The 27819-nt window shown below is 41.4% G+C and overlaps 3 protein-coding genes across 4 annotated transcripts in view; all 3 read right to left on the reverse strand.

Annotated features, from left to right (window-relative positions):
- Positions 1 to 8061, reverse strand: part of cers5 (ceramide synthase 5) — a 29108-nt gene extending 21047 nt beyond the window's left edge. For both annotated transcript variants that reach the window (XM_054784198.1, XM_054784197.1), the window contains exon 1: positions 7751 to 8061. In XM_054784198.1, the coding sequence (XP_054640173.1) occupies positions 7751 to 7923 (173 nt within the window). In that variant the 5' untranslated portion in view covers positions 7924 to 8061. The remainder of the gene's footprint in view (positions 1 to 7750) is intronic.
- A 228-nt stretch (positions 8062 to 8289) lies between these two features.
- Positions 8290 to 15056, reverse strand: LOC129186364 (glycerol-3-phosphate dehydrogenase [NAD(+)], cytoplasmic-like). The gene is made up of 8 exons (XM_054784569.1): positions 14948 to 15056; positions 13103 to 13280; positions 12097 to 12237; positions 11414 to 11552; positions 10976 to 11088; positions 10661 to 10897; positions 10473 to 10579; positions 8290 to 9669 (listed from the first exon to the last, which is right to left on the reverse strand). Exons 1-8 carry the CDS (start codon positions 14992 to 14994, stop codon positions 9573 to 9575), a joined length of 1059 nt encoding a protein of 352 aa, XP_054640544.1. The 5' UTR covers positions 14995 to 15056; the 3' UTR covers positions 8290 to 9572.
- Positions 15057 to 17094: 2038 nt separating this feature from the next.
- smarcd1 (SWI/SNF related, matrix associated, actin dependent regulator of chromatin, subfamily d, member 1) lies at positions 17095 to 27496 on the reverse strand. Its single transcript, XM_054785747.1, has 13 exons — positions 27277 to 27496; positions 24231 to 24406; positions 23946 to 23988; positions 23727 to 23849; positions 22585 to 22707; positions 22384 to 22500; positions 22063 to 22164; positions 21803 to 21964; positions 20210 to 20307; positions 19969 to 20104; positions 19248 to 19370; positions 18128 to 18229; positions 17095 to 18045 (listed from the first exon to the last, which is right to left on the reverse strand). Exons 1-13 carry the CDS (start codon positions 27460 to 27462, stop codon positions 17992 to 17994), a joined length of 1545 nt encoding a protein of 514 aa, XP_054641722.1. The 5' UTR covers positions 27463 to 27496; the 3' UTR covers positions 17095 to 17991.
- Between the last annotated feature and the right edge of the window lie 323 nt (positions 27497 to 27819).

A 27819-nucleotide genomic window follows, 5' to 3' on the forward strand; every position in this document is an offset into this window, starting at 1 on the left:
GTTTTGTTGCAGGGAAGTACGATAAGATGAAGGCTCAAAAAATTCAGGGAGCACTTATGTAAGTTTTTAATGAACAGTTGCTGCTGAGCTTGTTAACTTCCTGTACTTTTTGTTGTGTTTGAACTTGAAACAAAGATAAGTTGTCTATAAATGTTACTTTATTTACATGTAAACATTTCAGGGAGCTATTTATTTAAGTTTTTATTGAAGTTTTCTACTTCTAGGCGATGCTTCTGAGTGTAGGAACTCCACGCTCCACTGGAGCTATTTTTCTATTTGTTTGGTTAAATAAACAAGCTTTAGGCAGTTAAACAAAGTTAAGCATTTGTATTATTCAACATTTTTACGACAATTTTTACACATTTACTGCAAATGAATATCGGCTCCAAATATCGGTTATCGGCCTTCTTAACTACTAACAATCCGTATCGGTATTGGCCCTGAAAAACCCATATCGGTCAATCCCTAATTTACATAGTGTATAACAAGTAGGGCCAGAATGATTAATCAGCCGGCCGATTACAGCTATTACGGGGTTTCCTCTACATGTAAGTGATCGTGGCGGTACGCCACCAAAAAATAAAAGCTGCCACACCTTAAAATTAGGGTATTTTTTAAACTTAAAAACAATTTTAAAAGAATATAATGTATGAATGGATATATATATGCTGTATAAATACATATATAGCTTGTTATTTATGCACATACTGACCACAATTAGTTTGAAAATGATTTAAAATCACAAAAATGTTTCACAGCTAAAGTATGCACCGGAATCGCCTGTCTTGCTGGCACTTGTGTATGTCTGACCAGATACACGACACGTCTTGTGTTGACTTTCACTTTGTTTCATATTATCGGGAGCCCGTAAAATGTGCAGTCAATTGACAACAGCTTGTCACATGCAAAGCATACCTATGCCAGCGTGTGTGATCGCTCACGTTTCAATCTCATTTGACTGTCTGGCATTTTTGTTTACATATTACCTGGCTGGCGGCATCTAGCTAGCTTGTAATAGCTACAAGTGACTATTACGTTCATGGGATACATCGCTCATCATCAAGTGTCGAGTGTCACTTAACAATCTTGTGCTCTGGTTATCATTATAATACTTACAGCTTGTCTTCAAAACACTAGTTGTGTGTCCAGCTTCAGACAGTGACGCTATCACAGTGGTCTCCAACAGGTAGCTCGTGAGCTAGCATTAGCTCACCAGCTGATGTTGAGTAGTTTATCAAAGAATATTAGCTTCATCTATTAGTATTTTTTAATAAGTGTTCTCTTCAAACATGTATTTAATGACAAATGGGCACACTGAGTGGCTGAGTGCTTTGTAAATAAAGTGCAATTTAAATGTTGGCTGTCACATAAAACAGAAATAGCTCACCTCTCCTTTCTTTTTGTCAAAGTAGATAGTGCTGTTGGATACACCTGTGCTATCATAACCCTGGAATCTCAATTTATACTGTTTATACAGGGCAGATTTCTATAACAACAATATTTAAATTGTTATTTTGTTAATTGTGTTATTAATTTAGGTTTGTGTCAAATACTACAAAATGTTGTACTTTTGTACTAGTCACATAGTACTACTAGACTAAATACCCATAGGTCAGGTAACAAAAGGAGGCTCGACATTTTAGACTTTCACTTTAAGTGCTCTCAGCAACTTTACCATTAAATTAACAGTTTTGCAATGTTCTCGGTTCATGTCCTGCTGATTGTTGTTATTAAATAAATAAGGTAATAAATAGGTAGTAAATCAATAATAATAATAATAATAAGGTAATAAATCAATATATAAGTCATAAAAAATTGCTATTTGTCAAAGAAAAAAATTGCAGACGGCACGCAGCAGCGGCACGACACGGCACTCCTGATTCTGAAGGCCCTGATCACATTAGATTAACATGGGAACACATAGAAGCTAAACTCTGATTGGACAAAAAAATCTAACATACAAATACACTACTGGAAGCAGTGCAGCCAAGAAGCATGCCACAAAATGATAATAATTGACTGTTGCAATAAAATAATACCATTTCATTGAACAAATGCTATAATTTAAGTTGTAAATGTAGGTCAGTATTTCTGATAATGGCTATATGTGCCCTGCGATTGGCTGGCGACCAGTCCAGGATGTACCCCGTCTGTCGCCCGAAGTCAGCTGGGATAGGCTCCAGCATGCCTCCTAATGAGAAGAAGCGGTATAGAAAATGGATGGATTAGGCCAGCAGAGAAGGCTTTGATGGTCCTGACTGCACACCACTGTTACCAAGTAAATTTTACAACAAAGTAGCAACACAACCAGTGTTGTAAAAGCAGTAAGGAGCAAACTCCTCAGCCAGCATTAATAGAGGTGATGAGCTCAACAACAGCACAGCAAAAGTAACACTAACAGCTGAGTAACACAACCAACATTTTAAAGCGCATGCAGACCTAGACCTAGATCTATCGACCACTCATACAGCTTTGAATGCAGCTACTGCCATTTTGTGAAGTTAATGAAAAACTACACCAGGAGGTTGCCTACAGCTACAAATGTTAATGCCACTATTTTTTGACTCGGCACTAATTAGAGACCCAGTGGTCATTTGCTTTTGTAGACCACCAGGTTAGTTGAATAGAATTTCTGTAATATCTCCATAATCCCTATCGAAAGTTTTGCAACCACATAAGGTTCTATTTCTGTTTTTTGCACCAATTTGATAAAAACATGACTGGATGCATCACACCAGGAGGAGTGAATGCAACTAAAGGCAAATGTACTCACTAATTTATAATTCACGATCTGCTCTACAGTATATTATCCCCAAAGTTGCCTATTTGCACGTTTTATTGCACAAGCTTAAGTGAGTGACAGTCAAGAACCAAAAGTCTCAATGGCCATTTCTAACTAACATTCAACACTTTTTACACAGTCCAGGACCTGCTTGGCATCAGGTTGTGCACAGAGCAAGCCGAGCAGGAACCCGAGCTGTGGTGTGATAAATAAATGAATGAGTCAGTGAGAGTGTAAGCACTCTCTCATAACATCACCCGAGTAGGGGAGAGCGTCACATGGACGAGGGTAAAGAACGAGTAGTACAACAGTACAATGTGTTACGCCTGAAAATGTTTTGAATGAAAAACATAGTGGACTGTTTCAATCTGTGCTCCCTTATTTGACACGGAAAGCTTACAAGAGGTCACACGGTTGGAAATATCATTGATGGAAAAGAAAGAGGTCACGAGTTTCACATGATGTAATTATTGTGCACACATCGTGAGAAAGACGCTGCCATCAGAAGGACACAGAGAGAAGGGACTGGCACTAATTAGAGTGTAAAAATCATGTCTGGAATCACTTCTTCCTCATTTAATCCCCTTCTCAGGGGAATTTTGAGATGTTCTGTTCCGACCCTCTGGAACTGAGCATCCATGTTTGTTCCGTGACATGTTAAATACATTACAGTGGGACCTCAGAATTTGAAGGTGCACAATTAAAAAAGAAAAATAAGCCACTCAGCTATTCGGGGGTGGTCACATGCATGACCTCACGTAAGACTTCGGCAACTCTCTTGAGACGTCAGAATTTTGCTGCGAATGTGGCTTATTACTGCGGCCACCACATAAAGGTATGAGTGAAACGTGTGATGATAACCATAGAACAGGAAATGGAACACAAGCCACTGTAGTGATTGCATGATGTTGAAAACAGTACAAACGTCTCTGTCCTGGCTGCTCAGTACAATATGGAGAAAGCGACAACAGGTCGACTTCAATAGTACATTTAATGTTTTCTGTTTTGGCATTTTGTCAACAGGTGATTTGGGTTAAAAATCGGACTCTTACAAAAGAAATTAATTTTGCCATTTGCGTATCAAATGATCAGTGTTTCCCATATATTCAGGCAGATTTAGTGCTACCTTGCTAGTAAACACATTATGATGGGATTGTCTGAGAAGGTATCAGTAAGATTAAGGTTAATGTACAATATTAACATAACGTTAGCCGTGTGGAGGGCTAGCTTTCCCTTAATTATGACTACTATCGAATGTGTGACAGTTTATTACGATGGTAACGTGACTTCATACAAGGTTTATTTCATCTGCAAGAACACAGCGCTGTGAACAAGGAAGTGTGTGTCTCACTCACTTAGTTGAGAGTAATGTGTTCCACTACAGAAGGTGTCTTCATTTTACTTTGAACAATGCAAAAAATCAATATCTTATAAAGAATATATATAAGAATATTTGTCTTATTTCTAGTCAGCCTGTCTAGGTTTAGGATTTATAAATGCACAGCCATCCAAATAATGTAACACGTAATTTAGTCTTAGTAAAGTAATTATTATTTCTCTCCTTTTGCAGTAAATAGTTACAGTCTGGGATGGATAAATTCATCTACAAAAACAGCATAATGTAGTCCATCATACCCTGTCTGCCCTGTTAGCACTTGACAGATAAGGAGTGGAAGAAAAGGGAGAGAAAAAGGCACTAAAAGTTAATTAATGCATTTGTTGTTCAAGCCTGTGAAAATGACCCTAATGTTGACATTATAAGCGACAGTAAATTTAAATATAAAAAAAATAATCCTGCCACAGCGACGCAGCATAACACAGAAGCAGCAGTCCGCCTCCCATGCCGCCCACCACCACAGCTTCAAAATCCTAGGGGAAACCCTGTATTCTTTTTCAAAAAAGTCAGTACTGATAAATCTTTCTGGTTTTATTGGACACTTTTGGTGACTGACATGAAAGTCTGTGTCTCGCTTCTCAGGCGGCACCGTCTTCTTTTGTGACATTTAAAAAAAAATTCTAAAGAAGCAACAGAAGAAAGTTAATATGTATTTATAAGAACATTTGCCTTGCGTTTCATGTTTTACTCACTTTTTGCCTCTCCCACAACATTAGCCAATTATGCAAATTAGGTGATGGGGTCATCTAGCTCCATCTCCATTGCTTCTTATGGGAAAAACTGTGTTCCACTATAATAAAACTGTCTAACACATAAGTCTAATGATATTACCTAATACAGTAGCTTAATAGGAGGTTTAAAGAGCTTAGAAATGCTATAGAAACCAACAGTTCATAATCATATGATTTAGGTAACTTAAGTTAAATGACTACTGCATGTAATTAAAATCCAGCATTAAACTGAAAAGTGACCCCTTCTCATCCGCAACAAAGGTTGTCCCGCCGACACCTCCCATAAAACAATCTGGCTAAATACCACTCCTTTCTTCCTCTCCTATCAGAAGTCATATAGTAGGTAAGATTTAGGCCTTATCTTTACATGAGCCAACAATAAAATAATGTAAGATCATTTCTGCACTGTGCAACAACAGTCAAGGTTAAACTCATAAACTATTTGCTTTGCCAAGGGTTTGAAAAATATCCTCAAGACATGTCCTATTGGCTTTGTCGCAAAGTGTGGAGCTGACTGGCAAATGTGTTTTGTCGTTGTTGTTACCACATGCCTTGGCATCACGTTGCAGCGTGGAAGGTTTAGCAGGGGCTTGAACATTATGACGGTAAGATGGTAAGATTCGCAGAGTAACTCACAATGGGACATTATTGCAATAATTTGTTAATATTGGTAGAATCCTATAATAATATATTAACCCTATATTATGTGCGATGGCACATAGGCTAAGTTCACACTGGAGGGTATGATGCCCAATTCGGATTTTTTGTTAAAATACAATTTTTTATGTGGTTGTGTATATTATCAAAAAATGCAATTTCTCAATGTGGACGCAAAGCGGCCGGGAATTGACAGGCATGCGCAAAAGCATGACGTCGAACCGATTTCCGTGTGTTTACGGAAGTAAAGATTGCTGCAGTGTGTGTGCAGATGCACATTTGTGGCAATTTCAAAGATTTTTGTGCAACGGGAGTCAATATTTTCTTAACCAAATGATACTGCGTAGCAGACTAAGAGGAAAGAAGGCAAGAATTTTGGCTATGGCAGTTTGTGGACAACTTGCTGTGACATCTGTTCCGAGTAGCGTGCGTGTGGCAGGAACACTTTTTAAAAATAATTTTCAGATAACAAGAAGAGCTTTTGCCTACACCAGTGAGTACCTTTAAAGTTTCAAGTCTGAAGTTATTATACATTTTGTAGTATGGTTGTGTAACACGCCCTGTTTCGCACCGCCCGCACCGGGGCTCGAACGCTGGACTTTCGCAATGGGAGGCGAGAGCGCTGACCACACGGCCAAAAGCCTGGACTGTCGACCGCGTGTTCAACGCAGCTCTTAAGGCAGAGGGAGTGAGGTTTACCAACGTACACTTGCACAGCCTCACAGGCTGGCATCCGTTACACTTTACTTGCCAAGGTCCGTGGGTCGATCACAGCTTTTGTCTTGACTCAATGTTAAAGCAATGGGGACCAAAGGCACTGTTTTCCGGTATAAAATCTGTTCTAACTTCTTTAATATTTGGGGTAGAGAAGTGAATGAGGTATCAAAATTAAAGTTCAAGTCATGCTTTATCAGATAGAATTAATCACATTTCAAGCTTTTGTAACATTGCTAGATATATGCGACCTGACCGTTCATACTGCAGTCGCAACGCATACATATCGGATTTACATCCACACACGAATCAGGCCTAAATCGCATTTGAAAAAATCAGAATTGTGCTGTTCACACTGACATAAAAAAAAATCTGATACAGGTCACATATGAGCAAAACAATCGGATTTGACCTGCAGTGTGAATGTAGCCTTACATGATGCAGGCCAGCAGTGACATCCAATGTCTGTGTAATAATACAATTATATCACAACATCAATACTGTATCCCACCACTGGGAAGTAGCATCATTATTGGTTAGCTAGCTAGTGCTGCTGTTGACTCGGGGTACTTCTTAACCTAACCTGTTGGAGACTTACAGTACATGAACATGTACATTTTAAAGTTTCTTCAGGGTGCCAACCGCGGAGTAATTCACAACAACTTGAAATTTGACGAAATTGGTAATATTGCAATACAATGTTTGTGCTATAATCGATGAATGGGGTGAATACACAATTACATGAATGTTGTCACAGCAGTGACGCCTGATGTCGGTGTAATGACACAAAATATCGTACAATATATCACAATGTCATTACTGTATCACACTGATAGTATATAGCATCGTCATTGGTTAGCTGGCTAGTGCTGTTATTATGTGCATTGTTTCCTTTATAACTCTCCCATATCTTTCAACCTAACCTGAGCTGGCTAGTGCTGTTATTATGTGCATTGTTTTCTTTATGACTGTCCCATATCTTTCAACCTAACCTGAGCTGGCTAGTGCTGTTATTATGTGCATTGTTTTCTTTATGACTGTCCCATATCTTTCAACCTAACCTGTTGAGGGCTCTCCACGGATTCTTGCTTGCGTGGGCATTATTCCAGTTAAAGATGATTTTATTTCTCATGCGTTGCTCTGTTGATGTTCAAATGCTAAAAGGGGCGTGGTCCAACAGATGGCTAACTTTGAATGTAATTAACATCGAGTTCAATATACACATTTAGCTCCCCATTGGTCTGATAAAGGCTCTTATATGGAAACACAAAACATCATAAAATAAAGAGGTCTGTTATGAACTGTGGTGAACAAAAGTAGTGATGAGGAAATCCATGACAAGTTAATGAGCGTTTGCTAACACTAACACTAACTGATGCTAGCTTGTCCCCATCCTTCCTCCGGGGGCCACGGTTTAAAAGTCATTTTCTGTTCTCTGTGGAGGAAACAGAAGTCAAGCAGAGTACGAACCTCTCAAAGAGCATCCTTACGGCGAATAACCCCAAAGCCAACGGCAGGGCGGCATACAAGTGTCCAGCTTTGGGGTACTCCACTCCGGGAGTCTGGTCGGCGAGGTCCGCCCATGTTACGTTGTGAGGCAGCCAAAACCTTTCATTCCAAAACCAGGCTGAAAGGGCAGCCATGTTTACTCCGCGTCTCCGTCCCCGGGCGAAGAGAAGAATATAAACTTGTTGCCCGGAGGAAAAAGTGATGTGTGAAACTTGTGGGGCGCCCTGTCTTCAACCAGCCCTACTCGCGGATGATGGCTTGGCTCGCTCAAGTTTACCGCACCGCAAGAGACGAGAAAGTACACTTCCGGTTGGGAGTTTCCCAAATACAGTACACTACAAGTATAATGGACGAGTGGTTTGCACATCATTACATCATTGAGCAACGACTTTATTATTTCCCAGTGGAACTGAGCTCTGCATGCCTGTGATAGCAGAACTTAACCTGGATCAAGGTTCGACGCACATCATGGTGAGACACACATCATGGTGAATTACATGGTTTTATTTTGAAGGTAAATGAGTTCCACTTTCGATAAATTCCTTGCCATTTACCGATAAACTTGACAAATCTACGCCCAAAAGATGGGAACTGGAATTAAGGAAGTGAGTCGAATGAGGCAAACAGGCTTCAAAGTCAATTTTACAGTATTTTGACTCGATGGTTTACGTTTTAACAATCACAGTGTGACATTATTCGAAAGGTTGTCATCGTCAAAGATAGCCAAAAAGGGGTGTTTAAGGTGGCGAGAGTGCAGTGATGCGGCGACAGCACAGCCAGGTGGTCACTGGTCGTATTGCAGCTAGGAAACTGCAGCGTCTTGAAGATTTCAAGTCAAGGCTTGTTTACATTTTACACTCTACATTTTCAAGTTGCCTCAACTGTCCCAGACACTTGAAACACTTTTGACTCATTGCCCATGTCTGTGTGATATGTATTATTAGCCTGACAGACAGTGGTGTAATATCTCTATCTGTCCGTGCTGTGAAGAAAGATGATGCAGCTGAAAGTCTGTCTAATTATAGATAGCCATTTGCCCCTTTGGAGCTTGTTATAATTAGAAATCTTGTTGGACAGTTGACTCAAAAACTATGCAAAGGATTCTCAAACCCAGTCTAAACAAGATTATTGACTTGGCTGAAGCATGGTGATGCTGTAGAGGCTACTGGCAAGAAGGAACCAGTCCTTCACACCCCTTTGTTGTTTCACGAGGAGGTACTTAAAAGTGACATACAGGGACAACAACCACCAACCAGTCATTTTTGGGGGCTGCACTGTTGAAAAGGTCAGATGGTACAGTGTAGAAAATGGTAAAGGTGAAACGTTTAGAGTGGCAGTCCTAAAGCCTGGACAGGCCGGGTTACAAGGAGGCTGCATGTAAGTGTGCCCTGCAGGCATCGGTGCACTCAGTGACAGCTATAATAAAAAAACATTAAAAAGGACGCCAAAAGGAAAAAGAGTTCTACAGTTTATTCCCGAATAAATAACGTCAACAAGCACAGAGAACAAATGAAGGCACTTGAGAAAAGTATGAATTTTGTGCAACTGGGCATTGCTTTTGTGCGTAGGCGGTGTAGTAATTCTTTGGAGGTTAACGGTTTATGCAACAACGTGTGGCCTTTCTATTCAGCGAAAGGCCACAGCGGTGTTACGTAACAGTGATAACAGTAGTTTAACACGGACGCTCAGTTTGAGAGATATGGAGTACCCTTGCTTGCTGCATACAGCAGCAGCTCCACAGTGAGTCTTAATCATCATCACCATCATCAGTAGCAGCAGTCCTTTACATGTGCTCGGGGTGGTTCTGCAGACAGCCGATGAACTCTGCCACAGGATGGCCGTTGAAACAGATCTGGTGGACAGCAGTGAAAAGGGGGAACCTGCAGAAAGACAATAATAACGACAACCATTGTGGGTACAGGAAACATCAACGTTTTAGCTTTGTGTTATAGGTGACAACGCTAATTAGTGTAATATCATATAATATATCTCATTAAGAATGAATTTATTTTATTTTCACAATATACTGAGGGCCAATAAAAAAAACGATTCCAAACCTGGCTGAGTCAGAGCTTTTCTTCTCGTCACTCACACACACACCTATTGGATGCAGCCGTAACACAGAGACCCACAGGATAAAAAAAAGGATTAAATGTTGGCTTAGTCAATATGATATTCTATCTTTTATTTATTCAGTTTCGCGGTTGCTATTTGTTTTGTCTGCTTCAGTCCGCTCACTTCCTGAGTGGCTCAGATGCTGTTGAACACCACACAACAGGATTTTGGATCGTAAATGTTGACCATCTTTAACAGGCCCAGGACATTCTTTCAGGAAAGAAACACCCAATCAGATAGGGCCTTTGCTGACTTTGGTCAGGCTCAAAATCGATCCACAGCCATTAAACTACTTGGGACTTGTCATTTTAAAAGTAGCTCGCAGGCTGAAAAAATGTGAGCGCCCGTGAGCTAGAGGATTTTTGCTGTAGGTCCATAAAAATAACTAAATGATCCAGTCATACAGAGGATCAATGACTCGCGTTTTTGCAGCACCTGTCAATGTTTGTGATATGAATTGTGAATTGATCCCAAGTGTGCTGCACGGAAGTCATCTAATATCATCTCGTGAACCACCACTCTACCAGCAAGAGTGCATGGCCAGTTCAAATGCCAGAAAGACACGTACTTCTCCACCATGTTTTTCTGCTTCAAAATTTGGTGCACTTCAGTTGCAGTGGCTGGCCCTTGAAGCTTCTGACCGTTCAGTAGCTCCTTCTCCAACTGCTCGATTGTCTGAACAAACACAAAGACTCTCACTTTTATCCAACTGGACAAGCAAATCAATTGTTTTTTTTTTTTAAGTGCTACCCCTACTTTTCCCGTTTTGGCAAACTCTTCCCCAATCTTGCGGTTGCGTCCGCCATAGCAGGTGGTGATGAGGTCAGCCACGCCGCAGCTCTCCAAGAACGTGCTGGCCGAGACGGGGCCGTCGGTGCAGAAGACCTTGGCAAAGGCGATCATCTCCATCAGGCCCAGGCGGATCACCGCCGCCTTGGTGTTGTCACCAAAGCCCAGGCCGTCGCAGAAGCCTGCTCCCACCGCCACAATGTTCTGAAGACACATTACAGGAGGATGTTATGTTTTTGGAGGTTCCTGTTCAGGGTCGTGGGCGAGTGTTTTCAAACAAACTTTGAGTGCCCCGCAGATCTCCACCACGTCGGACTCCTCCACCACGGTCACGCGGAAGTTAGTGGTCTGCATTAGCTCCTTCAGTATGGGCCCATGGGCTTTGTCTTTGCAGCCTACACCAAAAGAAATATCAATAATATAATATTCTCATATTGTATGTACTTTATGACAAGCGTTTGGACATGTTTTTAAAGCTGCTTTATGTTCTGACACACTTTTATGGTGTGTTTTTTTTTGTTGTTGTTGTTGAAAATAATGGCTGTGTTGACTCATTTTCAGTGGATAGCGCATCTATACTGCGATACAAGTTGAATTTCGATAGTATTGTTCATTGACACGATATACTGTAATAAAATGCTTACTGAGATGTGAGGCGTATCCTCACTTTGGTGAAAAAGCTACATTTATGTAACCCACGGACTAAACTGATCAGTATACCGATGGTTGTTTCGCAGAACTTCTCCTCAGCCACCTCGCTGGCGATGTTTGCTCCCATCAGCACCGACATGCTGATGCCTAGCTTGCCTCGGATGACCTCAGAGATCAGTTTCAGACCCTCTGGACTGGCGTCCACGCCCTGCAGCGGACACAAGCACTGTTCACTTACAGTAGCTCCTAGAAATGAGTACGAACCTCACATTTCAGCAAGCATTTTTATTACAGCAAATCTTCTGATGGAACAATATTATAGAAAGGTTTGATATGCTTTAGAGTAGTCAGTGTACAGCCTGCATAGCAGTATAGATACTACACTACTGTTTACTGAAAATCAGTCAACACACAGCCATTATTGTCTATAGACGTGGCAACACGAGTAGCAAGATACAGTAATTCTGTATTGTCTGCAGTCAAGCATGGTGGTGGTAGCGTTTACAGTCTACAGCTGCATGAGTGCTGCTGGCACCGGAGAGCTGCAGTTTCTTTGAGGGAAAGATAATGATTGCCAACTATTTAGACCATAATGAATGTGTGTTGACTCATTTTCAGTGGATGGTAAATTTCTACTGCTATACAAGCTGTACTATACAAAGTGTATCCAAGTTGACTTATTATTTAAGATATAATAAAATGCTTGTTGAAATGTGAGGACTGTAGAAGGCTTTTATTCTAGGTCACGCTACCTTGATGAGCGACACACCGTGAGCATCCTTCTTGATATGGCCCTTGATGGTGTCGCACACTCTGATGATGAACTGATGAGGGACCACAAACATCAGGATGTCGGCTCCCTTCACAGACTCGGCCAAGTCTGGGACAGCCACCTAATGACACCAACAAGCCTCTTGTTCTACCATTGTATCGTCATACAATATGTGTGTATATGTGTTAGGGATGCTCTGATCAGGATTTTATGCTTTGCGGATTCTGATACCAATCATTCAGGACTGAAATCGTCTGATACTGATCGCGTGGATTAATTATACATTTTTCAATGTATTTATAACGAGTGCTATTGGCCAGGCGTGCCGTATAAAGGGGAAAAGTCCAGACAATTCCAAGGTCCCTTGACTGCCAAGGGACCCCAAAAATAGGTAATTACTAATAAAATTAGTAATTAATTAATAAAGAGGGGGCAACGTGATTTTTTTAAACTTCCAAGTACGTGAGAAAGCACTCTGCGAACTCGGTCTTCCACTGCTCAGAAAGTCTGGTCATCTCGTGCAATAAATTAACTTATTTTTCGGGGTATTAGCTTAGCCCTCTGACTGTCACACATACGGGCGAGTGTTAGCCACATGGCTGCGTTAGCTGCCGTTTGATGGATGATCTCGAAAACTCACCATACTCCGTTAAGTGTTTGTTCTTCAAATGCCATATTAAAGTTTTTTAATGTGCTACCCCGGTGAGATAGTTTACGTGGCATGTGCTGGTAGTTGAGTTGTTATTGTGGGAAAAGTGGGAGGACGACGCTGCCAAAGACGTTAGGTAGGTTAAGACACTACACTGCAAGAAAGGATCGCTATGGGCTGCAATAGTGCGGTATAGGTATCGGCTTTTGTGATCGGCTTTAAAAGGCATTTATCGGCATTTGCCGATCTTGTGATTTTTCACCAAAATGGCCGATACCGATTGGTGACCGATCCATCGGAGCGCCCCTAACATGTGCATATGTTAGGAGGAACTCACCACATTGGGAGGAAGCTTGTGACCGCGCAGATATTTGACATTCTCATGATCCGTGTTGATGATTTCCGTGAGCTTGCGGCCGTCCACCATCTCCTCAAAGACCCACATGTTGACCACCGTTTCGAACTTGTCATTTTTGGCCGTGTTGGCACCCACAATCTTGGCGATGGCCGAGCCCCTGCGGCCACCATCATGGATCTTTTAGCTTACAAACTCACCCAAAAACGTAACAAGACAGAAAGAGATCGGGAAAAATGCAACCTTAAGTTGCACAAATTTTGGCGTTTGAACCACCGTCACACGAAAGCATGCATGGAAGGATTCATTCTGTGCTGGTTTAGCTTTTTTCGTGGCATTTATTTCAAAAGGACTGGGGAACAACACTGTAAATATAGCATAAAGAGGTCGCCATAACACAAACACTTTTTAAAAAGAGCAAAAGCAGAAAGCACTTTTACCACGGTTAACTTCTTTTTACACTTTAACATGAAGAAAACATGAGGGATGTGAATGTTTTACTATCGTAGCATTTAATCTTGGAGGTGTTTATCTTATTTTTACACTTACATGACAGTTAAGAATTTTAAAATGTGACTCGGAACATTACGTGTACAGTTAAGGTTTTATGATGGCCTCAGTGTGACCCTGGAACAGATCTTTTTTATTTCTTATAGGGGAAATGATCCTGTTTGTCAATGAGACTCCATTATTAACATTTCTATGACAACTACAGCTTGAACTTAAACACACGTGTCGAGCACCACAGGTGTCACACTGAAAAGTTGCTGTTAGTGGTGGGGGGTCAATCCAAATATTGATATAATCAATACAAAGGCCAGCATCAATATTGGATCTACTGTATATTTTTATTATATTGTTATTTTTCAGTCACTCTGTGTATTTTTATAAATATAATGTTTTGTTGATTGCATTGCGACTCTAATGAGGATTAGCGGCATCAAAAATGGATGGATGGATGATTGCATTGTTTATAGTGTTACATTTACATTGTATATTGTTTGTTATTGTTGGGAATAAGTCATTGGATACAGAAAGACTTTGAGAGCAAAACTGAGAGCCATAGTAATAATTGTTATTTTGCACTATTGTCATTACTATGCTCAAACAAATGTATGTAATAAACAAAAATAATTATATTATTTCACTGACACTGTTATTGTTTTATGTAAATGTTGTTCAATTGATAATGTTTATCAATAATGTTAAGCTATGCCTAAAAGTGTTTTATTCTGACTACAATAATGATCAACAAAATAAAAGCAAAATCATTCAAAAATCTTGAAAAATGTCTAATTTCTTGCGGGTATCACCGATGCTGGCCTTCCATTTAATTGGTCTCGGCTTGATACCAACATTTGCAGTATCGCCCAGATGTAGAGGCTGTGTGTTTGGGTTGGTTACGTGTGCATTGGGGCTGCAAAGACATGTCCGCTATTAAGGGTGACGGGTTGCCATTGTTGAGACGTCTAAAGATGTAAACAGGACAAGTACTTCCTAATTCCACCAGGTGAAGACTCGAATTCCACCTGGTGACCAAAAATGCCAAACAAGACTCTGCAATGTCTTTGTAAGTGAATACATCCTACTCTAAACACAAGCTGTGTGTGAGACTGACAGTTGTGTTAGCAGACAAGTTTTCGTTCATTTATAAGGCCGCTTGTGTGGAGCCATCAAAGGTCAGCAGGGGTCATTCTTAAGACTGCTAAAAATAGATGAATGGCTTGAACTTTATGGATGCTATTATTACGTAATGATAATCACAACAACACAAAGAACAAGACTTAGTTTTTTGGATGAAAAAAAAGATTTCCAGCAGTTACTCACCAGTTTCCGGAGCCCACCACACAGACTTTCTTGGGAGCAGCCATCATTGACTTCTACACTGCCAGACGGAACACGCCCCTATTTATAGCGGGCACGCGCTTGGTGCTCGCCCAAGCGCGCACCTCGCTCTCCCACCCGCCCAGCTGCGATGACGTAATGTGCGAGTTCTTCAATTAATGCGAAGTGATTGTTGTGTTTATATTAGTCATTTAGTTATGACGTCACGTCACGCGTCGCTATTAGAAATTAGGACAATGTTTACGATATTTGTGTAATTATATATATAATTATTAAGAAATGAAATACAGTCTTGAAATATTTGCGTTTCACTTTTTTTAACTACTGAAATAAAGGAATAAATGTGTGGGACTCAGTAATGCGTAGCTCCATCGTTCTTGTTGATCACTTCATAAGTGGGTTGAGGCCTGCTTGACGCAAGTGTTTCCAGGAAGCTTTAGTGGGAACGTTGCTCCAAGTGGTGGAGATGGCTCCAAGAAGGGCATCTACTGTTTGGAACTGATGACCATTTTTGTAAACTTGCCTTCTATCCATCCCCAAATATTGGATGCAGCTCAGGGAAACATGTATGATGGTCTAAAAGAGTGATGTTACTTCTCCTGGAAGAAGGCAGACGGGATGGCTGCTGCAACATAACATAGCCAGCCGGTTTGACATCGCTGCACAACCTGAAGCTCTATTGGTCCATTGAAGGTGCCCACGCACCGTGCCGCGTGGAAAACATGTCAAGTGGGATGTCTTTGTCATGCCAGTAACGTTGGAAGCCATCAGGATAGTCAAGGTTACTTTTTTGTCAGAATAAAAAATTCTTCCACCTTTTATTGTCACATCATTGGTGCTTCCTGGCACAGTCCAAATGGGAAATAGTGTGGCATTGAAGAGACAACGCTTTTAATAACATTTTTTGTCTCTGATTTTTTGTCCCATCCCTTGCAGATGGCATCTGATGGTTATTGGGCTGCAGTCTGCACCAGTAACGGCCTTCATTTGGGTTGAGGACCATCCCATGTTTTGACAGACAGACAACCAGATGCTCAGGGTCAGCACCGATGGAATTTTGTTGGTTTAACCACTCACCTTTTTTGTTCCATAACCCTCAGGATCTTTTAAGAAATTCAAAATGATTCATCAGTAGTGTCACAAGACGAGATGATACATGAGATTGGGTCTACGAGAACAAGACGAGACGGGATTTAACTTTACTTTTACAAAAAGTACATTGGAAAAAAATCTGACAATCTACTAATATACTACTAATATATAACTATATCTACTAATATTTCTACTATGTTACTCTCTTCTGCACACTGTATGTATGCTACTGGCACTGCCTCTACTCACTGAGACAAAGAGACTACTGACAAATGGGCTCACTCTGTTCACGCCGTTGTTCTACAGAACACATGCGCCAAGGTGCTGAAAGCAATGCACAGAGCGAACCCTATTCTTGTCTGTTGGGATGGGGGAGATGAGAAAAATGACACACGCCTATGACAATATAGTGAGGCCGGCAAAATTATCATGTTCATTTTCATTTATTGTGTAATTAACTATCCCAGGCCTCATGCCCCCAATAAATTTTTTTTCTGAATGAGAAATCTTGTCCCGATTTAATCTCGGGAGTTCTTGACACACGAGATGTTATGACACCCCTACTCAGCTGCGATGGTGTGTTGTGAGAGGCCCTGCTCATGCATCTCAGCAATCCTGCCACTTTTAAAGACAGAATGCTTTTTCGCCTTTGCCATCCAGAAGTCATGACAGTGTGAATAACACACACAAAATAGAATCCAAATTTTGGAGCACATTGTGCCTTTTAAAAGGTCTCAAAGTTTTGAACAGATGATAAAAGCATGTTTAAGTTGAAATGCAATAAACTGCCTGCTAAAAATGTCTTTTTGCATTTTGAAGCTCTACTTGAAACCTTCACTAAAACAGTGTGACCTTTTTCAACTCAAGGTTAAGATCAGGAGTCTATATTTTCCTAAATAATGATTCAAGCAATATATAATTTATACAGTCCCAACAAATATGTAATGTATTTCAAACAGCTGCATGTGCATGTTTGATTTAAATGTTACAGCTTCTATCTTATCAATCTATCAAGCAAAATGGAACGGAGTGCCTATTATCATTACATATCCTTTATTATGACAAGAACATACACAAAAATAGGTTTGGTCCATGAAAAAGATTCAAATAATACTACAGTCACTTCCCCAGTGTTGTGGTTTCCTAATCAGTCACTCGCCCCAACACAAGCATTTAATCACTTCATCGCGACTTTGCCAGTGAAGCCTCAGCTCTTTTTGCATCTCCGCTGCACTTTAATGAAGGATTCATCCCTGCGGCCTTTTCTAAGTGACCGCTGCATTCGTGTTTAGGGAGAGCAAAAAGCTGATTATTATTAATATTATAAATACAGCTTCTACTATCTGAGCTTAGACAAAAGTTTAGAAAAAAAACATTTGATGGGATAAGAGGTACAATTTGACTTCATCTTCCGCTCAGTATATACAAAAAAACCTATTTGGACTAGAGGTACTGATACTAGCTACTTCCTTGATCATCTCCTGTACTAGCTAACAAGACAAGTACTATACATAGTTCATTAAAAGGGTTACTCAAATTAAAAGGGAAATATTAGTTCAAGATAGAATGAACTACAATGGCACCTTGTGTTTACATGTTTGAACGAGTGGCACCATGTTCGAGTACGATTTCAAACAATATCGGCACGAGTCAAGTCAATGTTTTTTTTTGTAAAGAACCGGATAAATGAACTGTTGCTGGGTACAATCTGCTCGTCTGCATTTTCATTTATGCACATTCCAGACTTTGGCGGGGTGTTCAATGTGAGTGGACATGGGAGAGGAATGTAACGTTAAGACATGCAAAAATCATTGTGCTCAAAAAGCAAAAGTGTGAACCAAAAAAAAAAAAAAAAGGGAAAACAAACTTGTCATCCTAAATGGCCATCCTACAACATCTCTAATCACTTGTCGCAGAACGTCACATGGAGTTCATTAGGTGTTCCTGATGCCAAGGGCTTGCTCCAGCTCTTGTCTTCTCTGCTGCACCTAGAACACCAAACAAAATAAGAATTAATCTTTGCAGCGTCGACATGCACACAGCTACATGAAGGCACCGCTGAAGGCTCACCTTGGAGTAGAAATAGCGGCAGACGGCCTCCTGAGCCCATGGCTGGTAGTAGAACTCTGCTCGCCTCTCTTCTTCTGGGTTGCCCACAACGTCCGTCATGGTCTGTTTACATGAGAAAGCTGCATTAGGTGATGCAGTGGTGGATGAGTGACATTTTGTTCTCACGTAAATGTGTGCACATGTGGAACTAGAGCACTGTGACGTGTCAGATTCAGCAGAGCGCAGCCAGCAGGTGTGCGATGGCTGCTTCACGGTTTGTTGCTCTGTGGATGGGAGTGAGGCGAGCACTTGGCTGAGCGTTATTGAATGTTTCACACTCGGCTCTATGCTGTCACACCTGAGTGGTTGTGAAGGGAAGTGTCTGAGCATGACGTGAGTACTTTAGAGTCTCAAGTGTTGTGTACGACGCTGTAGTACTGTAATATCACCCAAATAGCATCAATTATGCATTGCAGATTGTCAGTAAGACATTTCTGAAAAAGCAATAACACACCCACACGTTAGAAACTGGTGTATTGGGGTGACTCGCCACAAAAAGATTTGGCACTACATTCGCTCTGGCTCATAAACACATAATAATCGGACTGTGAATATAGCCTGTCATTACAACTCTGTGCAGTGAGATGACATTGTAACTCTGCTTCTTCAAACACCTTATATGCACCTGGTCTGCCATAGAATAAGACGTAGCAGGAGGCATCACTGTTACCAACACTGTCACTATTTTTACTGAGTATTCAGATCCCTCTAGATTCTCTTTGGACAATTGGAGACTAACATGAAAGCCTGTATCGCTCTTCTCGAGCAACGGGTGCTGCTGTGCCCCCCCCCACCTAAAAGCAGTGACAGATAGTGCCGTCTAGCTTGTGACAAAAACAAAAACACAAAAAGACGACAGAAGAAAGTTCATTTGTATTTCTAAAAAAATTTTTTTTCCCCCCCTCACCTTTTGAGTTCCCCACACATGGCCAATTATACAAATGACAGTTATACAATGACATCTATGACCCTCCCCCATATATTACAGTCATAGTCCTGCGCAACACACTCCAAACTAATGTAAAAAAACTATGATTGTTGATTTGAGTAATAAGGGACAGTTATAGATGTATAGCCTCACCTTGAGGTCTCTGCACTGCGACTGCAACCAGTCGTTGATGAAGCCCTGAGGGTCCCTGGCAAAGCTGAGCATGAACTCTCTCTGGGTCTTCAGCTGGTTGATGGTCTCGATGGTTTCGTGGATCTGTGAGCATGCGTCAAGTGTGAGAGGCGAGGTATTGTCTGAAAGGCACGTAAACCTGAATACACTGGATTATGTTGATATCGTGGATGACTGTTTTCACTAAAATGTCAGGCTGAAAAACCGTCACTGACCAGCAGGAGTCACCATCTCCAAAATAAAGAGCTGGGACACCCTGCGCTTCCTAACTGGCAGGATGTAGAGAGGACCTGAATGACCTCACGGATTTGCAGAGAGAATATGACACACAAGGCCAAAACACATTGGGAGCAGAATTGTATGAAATTGGCCGCAGCACGCTGGCGACATCTGTAGCGGTAACAAGTCTGTGTTTAATGGAGCAGCACCTTCATGCTACATTTAATCATGCTACATTTAAACTGGTTGCAGATTGAAGTATCATGAAGCGCACTCAATGTTTCTATAATACACTCACTGGTCATTTCATTAGGTACACTTAGTGCAAGGGCTGTAATGACAGAATGTCAGAATCATGGTGAGACAGTGGTGCTCTACACTATATAAAACAAAACAACCATGGTGGATAAAAGACTAGCTCAGTTCCACCATCTAAACACCACCTAGAGCCTGCTCTTGTTACCTTGTTGTCCAGCCCTGCTATCTCCTGCTGACTGGCCGTGGATAGCAGAAATGAGTTCATCTGGGTCTTCAGTGTGTCATCAACCTCCACGTCGATGTCGTAGCACGCAGTCTTCTTTTGGTCGTTAGGGTCCACGCTGACAGAGGGAGAGATATGTCACAAAGCGCACATCTAGTCTGGTCTCGGTCTGGAGTTATTTCACGACCCAGTGCAGCAGAGGCAGTGCCTGATGTTTTGCTACCTGATCACATGGTTGATGATGATGGGCTCCGGAGGCATCAGCAGTGCATGCAAGCGCTGTGGGATCTCAGAGAACTTCATCCTCTGGGTCTCGAATATCTTATTGAAAGAAAACTAATTTTAGGGGTCATACACCTTTTTAAGAGCACTTACAAGATCAAGATCAATTTTCAGGCTTTTCCAACACTTTGGCAAATTGTATTAAATATATATCCTTATACAATAGAGCCCACTTTTTGCAGGAGTTAATATACCACACCTACCAGTGAATTTTTTTTTAAACACACTGCTCGCTCCTACCTCTCCAAACCCTCCTGTTGGCTTGACGTTCTACTCTGATTTCGTATCAACATTTGCAATATAAGCGACGGAACCCTCAGAACCCTCTCTTTTCAATTCTCATTGTCCACTAGCGGTGAAAGTTTAATATGCCTCACACACTTATTAAACACATTTTAAATTATAAAATAAATATTTAAGTACTCACCACTAACAAATAATAATCAATAGAGCAGATCAATCAGGAGTCACAGGCTAGTGCAACGACTGCCTCTGCACACCACTCTGAAGCGTCTAGCGGTAGTACCAGGCTCTACTGCTCTGCAGGGCACTGGTCGTCCTAGCTTGTAGTCGGAAAGGGCATTTTTCCAAGCCACATCAACAAAATCCACACTGCTTGCCTGTTGTAATTCCAGTAACGACTTCCAATAAAATATTAACTTCACCTCACTGCAAGTTTTAAGGCTGGGTTGTTATATGCAAGTTTCACTTTTGCATCTCAGAGCAAATATATGCGTTCATGCTTGGCAAAACAGCTTTTTTAAACAGTGGTACATGTATGCTGTACATTTGACCCATATTATCACGCATTAATAAATTATTATAGACTATTATTAACAACGTTTTCGACCAAAAATCTGCGACTTTACGGAATTGTGAATACTGAATAACAAATGTGTGGGGATCCACTGAATATGCATACATACTGAACTTCACCCATATAAAACAAACATCACAGACAACCTCATTATCAATAAATACATGCACTGTATCTTGTAAAAATGTCTGCCAGATGTATTTAGACACATAGTCACCTCAAATAGTCATCATTCCTTTCACTGTAAAGTATTTCCAGCCTTGAAAGCTCAATGTGAGCATCTTGAAGAATTTCAAGCACCTATGGGAAAGTTGTCACCTCTGATAGCAAGAATGGGATGACGCAAAAAGTAGGAGTAGTAAGAAAAACTCTTAAGTGGAGAATTTCCACTAATTTTGAGCCAAAATCTCTGGGCAGAAAAATAAATTGAGCACCAATAATTTATACTTAGCTCATATGAGTAAATATGGTGCCTTTTCAGTGACATTGAATGCTAACATGGGGACAGATCTAGGCAGCAGGACAACAGTCGTGTTTAGGCTCTGGAGCTGCGCCTGTTATGTCTGTCTCTTGTGTCCTCTGTGACACACAAAGATGTAAACCGTCTCCATACAAGGACGACAGGAGGCTGAGAAAGGAGCACTGTACAACATCAACAGTCGGACTGTTATGGCTATTAACCATCATGTCAGCTGCAGAAAGAAAGCCGTTGCCCACCTGCTGCAGGTACTTATCACAGTTGATGAACTCTCGCTCGTGGGGGTCCTGCAACTTGTGGGTCTTGACATACTGCCACAGAGCCTGAATGATGACCGGCCGGGTCTGAGTGTGGATGCCCAGCATGCGAGCCAAGCGAGGGTCCAGCTTGAACTGAGGGGGCTGTTTAGGTTCACCAAGAAAACCATCTTGTAGTCAAAATATATTGGATTTCTCCCACTACGGCAATTTATTATTAATAATAGGCTTAACCTGCATACCTGATAGTCCAGCATGAGCAAGACAGTGCAGCGAACACCCACATCACCGGGCCTCTTCACCTGGAAGCCATCAGTCTCCTGGGTTGTGGCGGTCCTGTGCCACTAAAATGGGGCAAAGGCATTATTTTTATTCTACGGGACGGTATTTTCAGGCAAACAATTTAAAATGAATGACAACATCTGCTGCTCCTTTTTCACAAAACACATGAAAACCAGACACCTTTTGGTCCTGCTCTTTCTGAAGGCAGTAATGAGGGAAAAGTGCTTCAAAGACTGTTGTAAAAAGTTGTAGAAAAAGAACATGTCTCGCTATGGATTTACCTCAACAAGGTGATTATCTGGACCGTAAAGATCCTTGTCCAACTCGATCACCAGAGACTTGAAGAAGGAGGAGAACTTCCTTTTCTGTTTGGTGGCTTCATATTTGGATACAGCCGTCTGTAACACAAAAAAAATGCACATTGAAATGACTCAAACAGTACTATTTCATTAAACAAATGCTGTTTTAATTATGGCTCTTACATCTTCCAGCAGACGCCCCTCCACACGTAATTCCCATGATGCAACAGTGCCCTCTCCATCCTCAGCATCAGGTTTTGCTGGATTAAAGGTGTTTGATATGAAGATGCGAAGCTTTCTCTTTTGCTAAAGCAGGCAAAAAAAAGGTTAATGTTATGCCTCTGCATTGTCCTACAATTCGCCGTGGCAATGTGTGTCATTTCGATGGTACGCCTGAAAAGCGTCAAGACTAGTTTGCCTTCTGTTTACGCACAAGTTACCCACTTGGCACACCAATGGTGCACATTGGTTTGAAATGCCACGTTCCCGCATGACTTAATTACACTTAAGCAAGTACTGTTTACATCTAGTGTATGACATAATACGCGCGATGTTGCTCCTGCATTGGTATACATTGTCACCACCACTTCCCGCATCTGTGAAGCAGTCATGGCATTATTTGGTGTTTGGTGTATTTCGTGTGACGTCACGCTAAGAGTTGGCACCACTCCTATTTGCAAGGGACCTACACAATGTTGGAACTCCAAAGAAGAAGATCTCGTTGCAGAAAAATTGTGTCTATATTATCTCGCAGCTGGAGTACTATTACTACTTGCCGAAGACCAGGAGAGAATGCAGAAAAAAGAAGGCATGACCCTAACTACAAAAAGGAAAGTATGGGCAGTGTGGGTGAGTGAATGGCTGACTAGAAGACATCCCTTTAGCCATTATGATCAGTTATTAACAGAACTTCACAAGGAAGATCCAAGAGGCTACAGAAATTACTTGAGATTTGCCCCGCAACTTGTTCAAATAGATGGTGGAAAAGTTAACGCTTCGTGAGAATGAGACATGCTTTAATACAGTTGCATTGCATTCAAGACTATTTCACGCAAGTGGCACGAAGGTTATGTATGGCTGAAATTTGGAACATTTCAAAATGTTCTTTGCGCACTGATAAGCAGCTCCGCACAGTTTACGTACACATACTTCACACCTGTTTACTGTAAATTAACTCATTGGCACACATAATTGGGAACCACTGCGGGGACAAAATTTGTGCAAGTGTCAAGGTGGCTTTAATATTGCCAGTAAAAAGGCACACAGCTGAAACTCTTCAGCGCAACACCAGAACCCCAAAAGTTGCGACTCAAACTGAAACAAACCTTAATGGGCCTCTTGAGGGCCTCCTGGATGTCCAGCCTCTTGCGCATGATGGTCTGGTCTAGCTTTCTCTCAAAGGCCAGTAGATCCATGTAAGCCTGAGACTCTGGGACCAGTTCCCTGATCTGCTGGGACAGAAGAGTGGACGGGGTGTTACAAAACACACATTCAGAGATACATGGTGTCTCTTTTTAAATACTACTAAACCTACTACATCTCACCCTCTGAGGTAGTATTTTATCAGCCATCTTCTTCTTCTTTGTGCTGTACAAAACACATTAAAAGAAGGTCATCATGACTGAGAGGCAGCTGTTGTGTAAGTACATTAACATCTCCAAATATTACCTCATTTATTCAGAGAACATTCTACTTTTGTCTTTAGTAGGAGTCTCACTTTCAAAGGCAACGTTATCAAACAAGTTTTTATTTTTTATTTTTATATTTTAATTGTAACAAGAACCTGACTGTCTCTAAAGGTATTGATCTTCTGTGTGAAACTAACTTACTGCTGGTTTCGGCTCTGCTGCTGAACCTGCTGGATCTGCTGCGGGGCCGGCCTCTTGCGAGAAGGGTCCATCACACCGGGCATCCCAGGACGGGACACGGGGCTGCCGCCGTACCCTGGTGGGCCCATGGCCGGTCCCTGCGGGTTCATGCGGCTGGATGGAGGCATGCCTGGTCTCTGTAATGGAAAAAAACACTGTAAATAAGAAGGACCATACTTGCAAAGAGTCCCAAACAACCGTGGTGGTTGCTGAATTTTGCATCGTCAGCTACTTTAGACCACCATTGGCAAGGACCCATGAATGAATGCTGCTCTGTGATTACATCTTCAGCTGGGAGCCTTTCAGCAGATACTAAACCATGACACTCAGGTTGGAATTGATCAGATATTGATTAAAAAAATTTATTAAGAATATGCATTGTAGGGAAGTCGGAGTGGTGTAGAACTGCACTGTATCATACTAAGAGGTGTCCACAACACAAGGTAGAAATATTACAAACCCTCTCAGTCTAATGTATGCTTATGAAATAACGGTAAGTGAATTAGTCAGTTCCAGGTTCAAACCTTTCTATCATTTTTTTAACATTCTTAATAACACATCCAAGTGTAAAATTAAGTAATAATTGTAATATAAACATGTTAAAACAACAAAACACACTTTAAGCTCAACTTTAATGACAAATCGAGTGTCGATACAACTTTTTAACATCACAAACAGAAGTGGTAAAAGAAGTTAAGCGCTAATGCAATGTATGAATAGCAGTGGGTGGCTAAAGCCAAAGAAAAAGCAAAGTCACTCTTTTTGTAGCTGCCTGAAACAATTCTCTTGAATGACATTAAGGTCATGCAACATTCTCTCAAGGATTGTGTAAAAATTTGTTGCGACTTTTCAGGAATATTTTACCCCGAATTTGATTTCCTCCAAATTGTACAACTTTTGTGGAGTCGTATATCTCAAAGATGTTCGAGTCGTCTGCAGTAAAGGTAGCAACGAACTGCAAACAAGGTCCTAATGGAGAAAAACTCACCAAGCCGTGCGCTAAGAACTCAAAGAGCCGACTTCTCGTATCTGACAGCATGAGCGCAGCAGTTTAATGGCGCCCAAGAACTCTTCAACTTGCTGATGCCGGCTGTCTTCCAGCAGGAAATCCAACAACGAAGAGGGGAGAACGGCAGCAAGGGCGTCAGATGACGACTTGTCAACAATAACGGGCTTATGAACATGCTCTGCCCCCTCTCACTCCCACCCCAAACATAGATAGGGACTGCCCACACTATACGTCTGCACAGCCTTGATTTGCCCGAGAACAAGTGAATTCAACGCTATTCAGAGTGTAATGTGTCTCTGAATATGCAGCACAAGGCCGCTTGTATGAATGAAAGCAGTCAAGGACGCTCAGAAAGAAGGGGGGGGGGAGACTACATCTTTTCTGAAAAGTTGCTTGTTGCTAGGCAACCGGCACTCTTGACAACTGCAGACCACTGATACAAAAAAATTCTATTAAATAGTCTTAATACAAATGTATCCTTGTAGGGAAAAAAACAAAACATTGGCAACAAGTTTTGAGAGAATCCACCTATAAAGAGTCGACTGTGAATCGCTATGCACAACTGAATTGAAACTAGGACCGTACAAAGCATGTTTTCGATACAATTTATTTCTTTTCAATCAAACATTTAGTACACCGCTTAACATGACATGAGACCTGTATGAAAAGGTTGCCTTTGCAAGCAAACAATGTCAAAGTGTGGCCGCCGTAGTTACCTACATGAGAAACACTACAAACTAGGGGTGTCACAAGATCTCACGGGATTAAGACATGACAACATTTCTTGTTCTAAAAAAAAATGTCTCGTGGACACTAGGCCCGGGACTATGATAAATAAATTAAATCACACAATAAATGAAAATGCTGGCCTCAATATATTGCCATATACACGTGTGTTGGTTTTCCTGGTGTGCCACCTCCAAACAGACAGGAAGAGGGTTCACTCTCGGCATTGGTTTCAGCATCTTGGCACGGTTGTTCCATAGAACAATGGCATGAACAGAGTGAGCTCCTTTGTCAGTCATACAGTCTCTGTGGGTTGAGGCGGGGCCGGTAGCATACACACAGACTGCAGAAGAGCGTAAAGCAGTAGTAGATTGCAATATATTGTCATATATTCGTTATATTTCTTTATTGTACTTTTCTAAAAAAATAATGTTAAAAACTTGGCGCATCTCGTAGAACCAATCTCGTGACATCCCTACTAAAAACATCTCAATTGATGATGCAGTGTCGTTTTGCTTGTTGTCTGTAATACATTTCCCAAGTGTATGGTTACTACGAATAGAATATTTTTCCCTACACACAACTCTAAATTTCCAAATGTCTTGACTGTCTAGACATCCACAACACAGATAAAGTTTTGTGTGCACACGGTTCAGATATGAAGGGCCCAAGCCTAAAAAGAACATTCTAAGACAAGACTGCACACTGGGTTTGACCACTAAATAATTGGAAAAGTGCAAAGCAAAGCAAGTAGTAGTTCCCCTTTATGGACTACTGACATGCTTTGGTTTACATTGTTTACGTTTTACAACCATTAGCATAAAGTAGATCACAATGTTTCAGAAGCCATTCATTCATTCGCTTGTTTAAAACTACAACACTTAAATGGACTAATTGACTAGGAATTAAGCTAAGTATGCGTATGCTGTGTTTAACATCAGTTTGATTGTTTTGCTGATTTAACAAAAACAATCATAAATCCCGTGACTTTTAAGCAAATTACCACCACAGCGACCAGCTAGCACTGTTAGCATGCTAAGCTAAGTGACTAGTGTTAGAAGGCACGGGAATAGCTAATACAAACTATACTTTGTTAGTCGATTGCATTGAAGTAAGAGGTTCAGAAAATGTGAGGAGTAAAGACTTTAATGGCGCTATAAAATGTGGCGTGCGGCTTAAAACGGCTACTGGTTAGCTGGCCGTGACAACGCGCTGCTAAGGGGCTTTGTTCTAGTGGCGTCAGCAAGCAAAGATGGGGAGCGATAGACTCACCGGGTAGCCGGGCCCTGGCATCGGGGAACGGTACATGTGGTTCTGCGAGGCGGGCGAAGGTCCCATCCTTCCAGAAGGAGTCCCCGGACCCATGCCTGGTCCTGCGCCCGATACAGGCGGTCCAGGACCCATTACACCGCCACCGCCACCGGTGGACGCCGACTGAAAGCCACCTCTGGCCGCCATCTCTTCTCCTTGTGTGTGGCGGCTGGCGGAGGGACTGAGTTACCGCGAAAAAGAGCGACAATGGTGTTGCTAGTTTGTCACAGCGCCCTCCCTGTGTGACTGTGGTACTGCATTGATCTATGCCTTCAATGCAAGTTTCTGTGACAATACAACACACGAACATATACTGTATATATATTTACCACATGCGAAGTGCATGGGAAAATCTGAAAGCGCAACTAATGTCGTGCGTGTGTGTGGGTAACTTTGTACAGCTACAGCCATGCATATGTGATATTGCGTAATATAAATCGGGGTGTGCATGCATTTCACCGCTGTGAATAATAAGCAAGAATACAAACTCTTAGTCACAATGTC

Source organism: Dunckerocampus dactyliophorus, chromosome 8, assembly GCF_027744805.1.
Source record: "Dunckerocampus dactyliophorus isolate RoL2022-P2 chromosome 8, RoL_Ddac_1.1, whole genome shotgun sequence".
NCBI classification, from domain to species: Eukaryota; Metazoa; Chordata; class Actinopteri; order Syngnathiformes; family Syngnathidae; genus Dunckerocampus; species Dunckerocampus dactyliophorus.